At 47.2% G+C, this 11,129-nt stretch overlaps 1 protein-coding gene across 1 annotated transcript; it reads right to left on the bottom strand.

Moving 5' to 3' along the window:
* Positions 1-405: 405 nt before the first annotated feature.
* KLF17 (KLF transcription factor 17) lies at positions 406-6,489 on the bottom strand. Its single transcript, XM_069479165.1, has 3 exons — positions 6,418-6,489; positions 969-1,821; positions 406-656 (listed from the first exon to the last, which is right to left on the bottom strand). Exons 1-3 carry the CDS (start codon positions 6,487-6,489, stop codon positions 406-408), a joined length of 1,176 nt encoding a protein of 391 aa, XP_069335266.1.
* Between the last annotated feature and the right edge of the window lie 4,640 nt (positions 6,490-11,129).

Genomic DNA, 11,129 nt, shown 5'->3' with positions numbered 1-11,129 from the left:
GCGGTACATGTGCCATGGTCAATACAGTCATTGTTTTCTCATTTTCCAGAAGACAAAACAAGGCATAGTGATCCAAGACCTGTCCCAAGGTTGCACGGCTAGTTAGTGGTAAATCCAGGATTTGAACATATCTGAGTCTGGAAACTGGAATACCAAGATAAAGAACTTGAATTTTATGTAGCAGGCAAAACAGTCACTAAAGGGTTTTAAGCCTAACCTCTGCTGTGCTCCATCTTCCCCTCTGGCTACACTCCAGCAGACATAGGTGGCCACAGAGAGGTCAGGGCATCCAAGACAGGTTTTGAGGAGTCTCTGACTGGGTCCAGGACTTTGTTTGGGCTTCAACACTGCCTCCGTCTTGCACTGACTTCATCTAAGCTTCCATCCACCAAAGAGGTGAGCTGGTCAGAGGTAGGCAGGATCCTGGGGAGGACCACCCATCTCTCCATCATTGGCCTGTGGGTCTGAGGGATCTGGCATCTGCTGATGAGTCCTTTGGTGTTGCTTGAGATGGTCAGATCTCATGAAGTGTCGGCCACACTGGTCACATCTATATGGTCGACATCTGGTGTGTATGCGCATATGTCGTCGAAGCTCATCAGAACGGAAGAAAGACCATTTACAGTCTTCCCAAGTGCATTTGTAGGGCCTCTGACCTGGGGGGACGACAAGGCAGAGGTGGAATTAAACAGAAGAACAGGCCAGTAGGTAGGAGGGAAAGGGTCTGACTACGAGGCAGAGCAGCCAATGACAAAGGAAGGTACGGGAAACCAGTGAGGGAGCAACACAGTAGTGCCTCTTCCCTGTCATCCTAGTGGTCATTCTGGATGGCAATTCCACTGGGCCAGTATAGCTTAGTTCCAAGCTTGAAAGATGAAGCGCTCACCCCAAACAATCACAAACCAGTGGCCCAGCACAAATCTAAAACCCAGAGACCCCTCCCCCCCATCCCACCTGACCTCACTCACCTGTGTGTTTGCGCTGGTGATTCATGAGGTGGGAGCGCTTGGTATAAGCTTTTCCACAGTTCTCATGCTGGCACAAGTAAGGCCTTAAAGCTAAGGGTCTCCCTCCATGTGCCCCTTCTTGGGCCCTGGAGTTTGGGTCTGCTCTCTGTGGAGCAAGTATGGGCTGCTCAGGCAGGAAGAGGCCTGCCTGGGAGGCTGGCTGACTCACAAAAGGGTCCTGGGATTGTAATGCCAGTGATTGGGACTCAGCTGGGGACATCCCAAGGTCATGGGGATCTCTGGGGGGCAACATCTGAGCCAGAGAGGGGAGCATAACCTGGGCCCCAGTGGAAGGTATAGTCGGGGCCAATGACATCTCAGATGTTAAAGAGGCTCTATTAGAAGATACTGGTAAGGGTTCAGAATAAGGCATTGTTGGGGCCCCAAAGTGGGACATCATAGGGATTCCACTAGAAGCTGAGTCTGGCAGTCCATTGGGGGACATCCTTGGATGCCCAGTGAAGGTCATGGCCACCCCTGTATTACTGGGCTCTCCTAAGGGCATCACCTGGGACCCCTTGAAAAGCATCTCTTGGTGGGAGGGAGACACTCCTTGATAGTAAATCATCTGAGAAGAAATGGGAATCGCTTGGGGGCAGTAGCTACCATTCTCAGGCAGTGACATACTGAACTGTGGCCCCACTTCATTCACATTCTGCCTTGGTACCTCGGCAGACACCAAGGGGGTCGTTGACATCTCTCTTCCCTGAGGAAAGTGCTGAATGCCTGGTATGCCATGGTTCCAAGAGGTGCGCACCCCACTGATTCCAGAAGGTAGAGACGTGTCGGAGATGGACATTACGTTCCTATTACCCTTGGTGAGAGAGAGAGTCGGGTGAAATTTACTCTCCACGTGTCCGAGATGGACATTACGTTCCTGTTACCCTTGGTGAGAGAGAGAGTCAGGTGAAATTTACCCTAACTCAAATTCCAGTCCCACATGTTCCTCCTCCACATCCCCAGACCCCATCCTAATCCAGCCCTCCATCATCTCTTGCCCGAATTAACCTGCTTCCACACCATTTTTCAGACTGGGCGTTCTAAGATGCAGGTCTGGCTGACAGGAATACAACGGAAGCCTAAATGTAACTCGGGCCACTCTTCCTCCTTGACATGTTTTTGTTTTTTATTTCATACAAAACAACAGAGAGAGAAAATAAAACATCTCATAACCTACACCTTCAGCAAAACTGAAAAAAATCTCCAAAGTATATGTTAAGTGTGAGGGTGAAAGAACATCCCAAACCAGCAGAATGAATGAAAAAGCCACAAAGATGGGAAGAATGGAGGCTTCAGATGGGTCTTGGCTTTAGCAAAACTTGGAAACCATCTGCAAATATTTTTCTATAGAATAGGATCTTCCTTGAGTGGGAACTGCTTGGGCACATCTAAGATCCAAGCATTGGAGGAGATATGGGGAAAAAACAGATGTGAAAAATGCTTCTTTGAAAAAAGGCTGGGGGCCAGGTGTGGTGGCTCACACCTGTAATCCTAGCACTCTGGGAGGCTGAGGCTGGAGGATCATTTGAGTTCAGGAGTTTGAGACCAGCCTGAGCAAGAGTGAGACTCCAATCTCTACTAAAAAAAAAAAAAAAAAAAAAAAAGTTGGGCAACTAAAAATAGAAAAAATTAGCCAGGTGTGATGACTGAGACCTGTAGTCTCAGCTACTGGGGAGGCTGAGGCAGGAGGACCGCTTGAGCCCCGGAGTTTGAGGTTGCTGTGAGCTAGGCTGATACCACGGCACCCTAGCCTGTGTCTCAAAAAAAAAAAAAAAAAAAAAAAGGATGGGGTTGTCTGAGAAGTCAGGAGCAGTATCTCTTGATGACTGTGACTTGCATGTAGGGTAGGAAAGAAGGGATTGGTGGTAGAAGTTCTAGGCAGAGCAATTAGGCAAGAAAAAGAAATAAAAATAATGCAAATTGGAAAGAAAGAATTTATAGATGATAGGATTTTATTTGTAAAAACCCTAAATATTCCACCATAAAAAACCTATTGAAACTAATAAATCTAGCAGGATACAAAATCAACCCACAAAAATTAGTTGTGTTTCGATATACCAACAATGAATAATTCAAAAAGAAAATTAAGAAGAAAAGAAGAAATTTATGATAGCATACTTAAAGATTAACCTAACCAAGCAGGTTAACTTAACCACTGAAAACTACAAAACATTGCTAAAAGAAATTAAAGACATAAATGAAAAGACATCTTGTGTTCATGGATTGGAAGACTTAATATTGTTAAGATGTCAATACTACCCAAAGTCTACAGAGTCAATTCAATCTCTATCAAAATTCCAATGGTGTTTTTTGCAGAAACAGAAATCTCCATCTTAAAATTCACAGAGAATCTTAAGGGATCCCAAATAGCCAAAAGAACCTTGAAACAAAACAAAGCTGGAGGACTCACACTATTTCAAAACTTACTTCAGAGCTACAATAATCAAAACAATGTGATATTGGCATAAAGATAGACCTATAAACCAATGGAAAAGAATGGAGCTCAGAAAAAAACCATCACACATTTGATAAACTGATATTTGACAAGGGTGCCAAGACCACTGGGCAAAGGACAAATCATTTCAACAAACGGTGATGGGAAAACTGGATATCCACATGGACCCTTACCTAACACCATATATAAAAACTAATTCAAAATGGATTAAAAACCTAAAACTGTAAGACTCTTACAAGAAAATATAAGGATAAAGCTTCATTACATTGGATTTGGGAATGATTTCTTGAATATGACACCAAAAGCACAGGCAACAAGAGAAAAAATAGACAAAGTAGAATTCATGAAAATTAAATTTTGTGCAAAGGACACTATCAACAGAATAAAAGGACAAACCAAAGAATGGGAGAAAATATTTGCAAATCATATCTGATAAGATGTTAATATCCAGAATATATGTTAATAGAAAATTCCCAAATCTCAAGAACAAAAAAAACAAACCCAACTCAAAATTGGGCAAAGGAGCTTAACAGACATTTCTCCAAAGAAGACATACAAATGGCCAAAAAGCATGCGCCAAAAAGCACATGAAAAGAGGCTCAACATCACTAATCGTTAGGGAAATGCAATCGAAACCACAATTAGATACCACTTCACACCCATTAGAATGGCTGTTATCAAAAAAATGATACAAGTTGTCAAGGATATGGAGAATGGTACTGCTGCTGGCAATGTAAATGGTGCAAGCCAATATGGAGAAGAGTATGGTGGTTCCTTAAAAAATTAAAAATAGAATCACCATACGAACCAGCAATTCCACTTCTGGGTATATACCTAAAAGGATTGAAAGCAGGGATTGGAACAGATATTTGTACTGCATGTTCATAGCAGCATTATTCACAACAGTCAAAATGTGAAAGCAGCCCAAATGTCCAATGGTGAATTAATGGATAAACAAAATGTGGTATATACCTACAATGGACTACTCAGCCTTAAAATGGAAATTCTGATGTGCTTCAGCACAAATGAACCTTGAACACATTATACTAAGTAAAAGCCAGTCACAAAGGACAAATAGTGTATGATTCCACTCATGAGGTACTTTCATGAGTAAAGTAAGTAAGTTCAATTCAAAGAGATAACGTAAGCCAGTGGCAGTGACTCACACCTATAATCCTAGCACTTTCGGGAGGCCAACGTGGGAGGATCGCTTAAGGGCAGGAGTTTGAGACCAGTCTGAGCAAGAGTGAGACCCTTCTCTACCAAAAATAGAAGAATTAGCTGGGCATGGTGGTGCACACCTGTAGTCCTAGCCACTTGGGCCGCTGAGGTGGGAGGATAGCTTGAGTCGAAAGAAGAGTTTGAGGCTGCAGTGAGCTGTGATAACGCCACCGCACTCAAGCCTGGGAAACAGAGTAAGACCCTGTCTCCAAAAAAAAAAGAGATGGTAGAATGATGGTTGCCAGGATAGCAGAGAATGAGGAGTTCCTATTTAATGGGTAGAGTTTTAGTTTGGGAAGATGAAAAGTACGGAGATGGATGGTGGTGACGGTTGCATAATGTGAATGTGCTTAATGCCACTGAACACTTAAGTGGCATATTTTGCTATGTAGATTTTGCCACAAACTTTAGAAAAAAGCAATTTTTCAAGGACACAAAGGATTCCCACTGGCCATATTTGGGATGAGTTGTGAATAGAAAAGAATGATTGTTGACAGAAATAGAGTGAATCTATGAAAATCCATGAGCCCAATTTGACAGAAAGCCAGCTATCATCCTAACTTTGAACATTGCTAATTGAAGGGAAAGACACTTATTCTGTCTTTTCAATAAAAAACTTATTTCAAAATTACCAAATGATTCCAGTTACATCCTACTTTGCAGATGTCCACCCGCCTCGGCCTCCCAAGTGCTAGGATTACAGGTGTGAGCCACCGCACCCGGCCCCAATTATTCTTAAATCTATAGCTCCAGGGAAGATCTCTCACGAATTTCAGCTGCTTACTGCTGGGGCCCATTTAAATAGCCCACAGGCACTTTCTAATTGAGACAGATCATATTTAAACTCTAAATCCATTATCGGCTTCTTACTGCTCTTGGAATAACCAACTCAAGCTCTGAATGACCTCGAGGGTGTCCCTGCCTCCCCTCCCTGGGGCCACTCTCCCTTCGCTCTCTAGGCATCTTTGATTTCCCTCAAAGTGAAAGCTACTATCTCTGGTCTCGGGACCTGGAAACCCTTCACCTGCCAGTTCTCTGGTCCCAGACCAAACTCTCGCTGTCTCTCCAACCTCCTAAATTCGATCAAACACTTCTGCTATTTGCTCCCATGCTCCCCCTCCACTTCTCCTTCACAGCAATTTGGACACTTCCAATCATTCAGCTTAATGTTTTTATTAATCAAATGGAATACCCTGTAATCCCAGCTACTTGGGAGGCTGAGGCAGGAGAATCGCTTGAGACCCTGGGCTGGTTTGGAGGAGACCAGCCTGGGCAACATAGTGAGACTCCGTCTCTACAATAAAATAAAAAATAAATAAAATAAAATGACATCATATCTTGTCTTATGGTCTGGCAAAGGCCCACCACTTTGCAAGCCTCTGATAAATGTTTAAGTTTTTCCTCCCTGCCCTTTCTCGCTGACTTCCTAACTTTGTCTTTGCTTTCCTGAGCACCCAAGTCCCTCGCCGAAAAGTTGCCTGAAATCTCTTTACCCTCAGCGCTCAACACAAGCTCTAATGGTCGGTGATTATTAATTGAATTAACTATGTATGATTTACGTCCCTGATCTCCCTCAACGCTCCCTTTTCTAATCCCCTCCCTTGGATTTCTAATTCCTCCCAGATTTTTGCTGCCCCCCCCAGCCTCCCCCCTCCTCCACTGCCTCCTCACTCTGCACCCACCCAGGCCTGCGCCGCCGGCTCCAGCGGCCTTGGGGGTCCAGGCCCTACTCACCTGGGCCGGCTGGTGCGTCCCGGGCCACTGGCTCAGCTCCTCAGCCTCCTGCTCCTCCGCCTCCTGCTCCATTTCGGCGTGGGGCCCAGGCGGACTCCAGACCAGACGAGAGAACAGCCACCGCGGGCGTCGCAGACAGGTGTCTCCGCGGTGCCACGCCACAATCACCGCGCTCCGCTTTTATTAACTTACCGCCGCGCCAGGGGCGGAGTCACGCCCTCCCCACCCCGCCACCGCCCACATGCCCTGCCCCCCGCGGCCCGGGGTCCTCCGCAGGCCCCAGGGTGCGCAGGGCCACTGATGGGGACCTCTGACCTTTACCACTCCTTAAAGTAATTATGACCGCCCACCCCACCGGTACCCCTTCCACCTTGCCGAGCTTCCGCTTGACCCTCGTGGGGCCTGGGTACACTGAGTCCAGCCAGGCTCGTTTACCTCCGAGTGCGGAAATGGGTTAGCAGGCTGGAGAGAGGCAGGGCCGGGTGGAGGCCTCTGCGGACCTGACAGTCTCCACCGCCGCCCACCAGGTCCCGGCTGGATCCTTTATGCCACAGGCCCGGCTCCTCGTCCCTCGTCTGTGCAAACTGAGGACTCGGAGCTCCATGGCACAATTTATTTATTCCACAGTATTTATCAAGTAGCTGGTGTGTGTTGGACGCTGTTTTGGAACCAGGGGTAAAACGGTAAATAAGACAGAACAAAGTCCTTGCTGTCGAGGAATTTCCATCCTAAATTGGCAGACAAGAAATGAGCAATAAAGTCAATAATTATTATAATTTTAGATGGTGGTGAGTGCTATGGACAAACCCAAACAGGAAAATATGACTGAGATCCAAATGCCTGAAAGGAGCGGGCCGTGGGCAGGTGGGAAAACTGGGAGGCAAGAAAGAGCTTGACGCGGCCCGAAGGAAGGAGGGAGGCCCGGGGACCGCAGTGAGGCGACACGGGACAGAGGGCTAGGCAGGGCCCTGAGGACATGGAAAGAAGTCTGGATTTTGGCCGGGCGTGGTGGCTCACGCCTGTAATCCTAGCACTCTGGGAGGCCGAGGTAGGCGGATCGTTTGAGCTCAGGAGTTCGAGACCAGCCTGAGCAAGAGCGAGACCCCATCTCTACTAAAAATAGAAAGACATTATATGGACAGCTAAAAAATATATATAGAAAAAATTAGCCGGGCATGGTGGTGCATGCCTATAGTCCCAGCTACTCGGGAGGCTGAGGCAGGAGGATTGCTTGAGCTCAGGAGTTTGAGGTTGCTGTGAGCTAGGCTGACGCCACGGCACTCACTCTAGCCTGGGCAACAGAGTGAGACTCTGTCTCAAAAATAAATAAATAAATAAATAAATAAAATAAAGAAGTCTGGATTTTATTCTGTGACGGAAAACCACGAATGGGTTTTAAGCAGGAAATTGATAGGATCTGATTTACGTTTTTAAAATAATCGTTTGGCTCCTTATGGATTATAGGGGCAAGAGGGACGCAGGGACACCAGACAGCTGGAGGAACTCTCCGAGAAAGAGACGTCAGTGTTTGATGATGGCTGGTAGTGATTAGAGAATACTGTGGAATTTAAAAGGACGGTAGTCCCAGGGCCGAGGCGGGAGGGTCGCAGGAGCCCAGGAGCCCGGGCTGCAGGGCGCTGCGCCCACGAGGGTCCGCACTAAGTTCCAGGCTCGGGACCTCAGCGTGCCTGGCGGGTGCAGCAGGTCAGGTCAAAACTCCCGCACTGACCCGTAGCGGGACGACGCCTGTTAATAGAAGAGCCACTGCGCTCCAGCCTGGGCAACATTGCGTCATCCCGAGATCCCATCTCAAAAAAACCCAAACCAAACAAAACTGGACTTGGTAATGGAACAGGATCGGAAGCCAGGTGGGGAGCAAAGAGTCAAAGTCAAAGACTGACAACTGAGTGGCGGCGCTGGAAGCCTGACTGCAGCGGGCTGACAAGAGAACGGGAGTTGATGAGGTGGACACACTGAGCGACACAGTCCATTAACAACTCTTTCAGGGAAGTTTTGCTGTGAATGACAGCAAGGGTGGTTAAGGGAGGCATATTGTAGGCTGAGGGGGAGGTGCCAAAGGAAAAACTGATATGGAAGCAGAGTGGGCTTCATTATAGCTGGAAAGTCATTGATGAGTCAAGAAAGGACAGGGCCCAGGGTACAAATAGGCAAGCAGGCCTTGCTGATAGCAGGGACATTTGCTTTGTCCTAGCAGGTGGGGTAAGAAGAGTCTTAGGTATCTTAGGGTCTCCAGGTATTAGCATCCGGTGGGTGAGAGCAGGCAGGTGAGAAGTGTGGCTGTGGTTCTATGGCTAACACCTGCTGGCTCTCAGCTCCGGATCACCTCCTCCTGGGCCCGTCTCTCACGCCCATTTGATGTCTCTTCCAGTTCCCATATGTCTAGTGTCTCTCTCCAGGAAGCCTTTGCTGCACCACCATCAGCCCCACTTCCGTGCCCCTCTCCTGGGAGTAGTCTTTGGGGGAACTGCAAGGACCAGTTGGAATTGATTTCCATGTGACCACTGTGGTCAGCACATATTTCTAAACATGCTATCTGGTTCAGAGATGATGTCTGGAGTCAGGGTCTGAGACTGAATTCCAACACTGCCCCTGGGTCTGAGATTTCAAACTCTGTACTTTAATCTTCCTGATTCTCACCTGCTTCATTACCAACCAGCACCTGAGAGGATCAGCTTCATGATTTATACCTTTATCAGTGCCTCAAAGCATATCAGAATAGGACAGAGCCGGCCTCGCCTTTCAGCTTTTTAACTTAGAGCCCATTTCCATGCGGCCATCTGGAACACGTGGGGTTTGTGGGGAAGAGGAGCTTACTCTGGGGTCCTGCCTCCTGCCCCCACCTAACACTTTCGCCCATCCTCCACTCACAGTCCATCCTAAAGAGACACACCTTGGGCCTGGGGATGACTCAGGGGCAGGCATGCTGCCCACCTCCCTGCCATTTTCCCTGGCACCTCCCAGAACCAGGTCATTCTGGGCTCCAGTCCTGGGTCAATGAACTGTCCCCCCAACCCACTGCACCGCACCATCTGTGGCAGCTCTGATTCCTGTAAGTGTCCTTTACACACAAAACAGCAACATGAGCAAGCCCCAGGCACTGTTGCAGGCACTTTTCATGCCTTCTCTTCTTTTGTCATTCATAGAAAGGATTATCATGTCCATTTTGTGCATGTGGAAACATGCTGAGGCTCAGATAAAAGCAGCCCATTAAGTGATAAGAAAGGTAATCCCTAAAAAGAAAAAAAAAAAAAAAAAGGAAGGAAGGAAGGAAGAAAGACAGATACTTCCCTAAGCCTGCAGTCCCCAAACCCCGGGCCAAGGACTGGTACCAGTCTGGCCTCTTAGGAACTGGGCCATGCCACTGCCTGAGCTCTGCCTCTCCCCCGACCTCTCCCCTCCACCCCTGTCGTGGAAAAATTATCTTCCATGAAACTTAGGACCGGGACTGCAGAGCAGAAGGTGAGCGGCAGGTGAAAGGAAGTGGAGCTTCATCTATATTTACGGCTGTTCCTCATGGCTCACTTCACCGCCTGAGCTCTGTGCCCAGACCCCCCAGCTCCACAGGCTCCTCCCACCCCCATCCATGGAAAAATTGTCTTCCATGAAAAGCGTCCCTGGCCTGTAATCCCAGCACTCTGGGAGGACGAAGCAGGAGGATCGCTCAAGGTCAGTTTGAGACCAGCCTGAGCAAGAGCAAGACCCGTCTCTACTAAAAATACAAAGAAATTATCTGGACAAGTAAAAATATATATAGAAAAAATTAGCCGGGCATGGTGGCACATGCCTGTAGTCCCAGCTACTCGGGAGGCTGAGGCAAAAGGATTGCTTGCACCCGGGAGTTTGAGGTTGCTGTAAAGCTAGGCTGATGCATGGCACTCTAGCCTGGGCAACAGAGTGAGACTCTGTCTAAAAAAAAAGGGGTCCCGGGTGCCAAAAATGTTGGGGCCCACTGCTAACCCCCATGCTGCTTAACGACTCCAGAACTTGTTTATCTCCCAGTGTATCCTTCCCTCTCCACCCTGGTGCTTCCCCAACCAAGCTCCTGCTTGTCCTGTGCCTTCCCTGACACCTATGCTGGGTTAGGTGCTCCTCTGTGCTCCCATTCCCTGGGTAACCCCCACATCTTAGCACAGGTAACTAATTGCTTTTGTTGTTGGTGATGATGTGGTTATTATGTGTTTGCTTAAGAATCTTCCTTTTGTGGCTTCCCGGCTCCCACCCTAAGGCCCATGTATGCACACTGTTCTGTTTGCCTCCCTTTGGTGCTACCCTGAGTGTGTTACATGGATGAAACCAGTTTGCATGCTTCACCAGTCTGCAACAAGATAGGTACAGAAATTGAGAGAAACACTGAAAAACGCTTATAGCAAGTTGGCAAGTAGTTTTGTGTTTATTGAATCTAGTAATGAAAACCAGGACTTGTATTTTGTATGTCCTTTTTTTCTTTTTATTTGTCTAGTAATTGATTTTCATTGTATTTTATAAAAGGATCTGTCCCTGCCTGATTAGAAAGGGAAAGAGAAAAGTTCCTTCGCCACAGATAATTTGAGAAGCACTGGTTTATCTTTATTTCCCCAGAACCCAGGACAGATACTGGCACAAAAAAGCATTGAACACATGCAGGATGAATAAGTAAATGGATGCAGTTGACAAATTTGAGGTGCTCTTAGGTAATAAAATAGACAGAACTT

This window comes from Eulemur rufifrons, chromosome 8 (assembly GCF_041146395.1).
Source record: "Eulemur rufifrons isolate Redbay chromosome 8, OSU_ERuf_1, whole genome shotgun sequence".
Taxonomy (NCBI): domain Eukaryota; kingdom Metazoa; phylum Chordata; class Mammalia; order Primates; family Lemuridae; genus Eulemur; species Eulemur rufifrons.
Note: the sequence above shows the minus strand (reverse complement) of the source record. Positions and strands in the feature narration are given on the sequence as shown.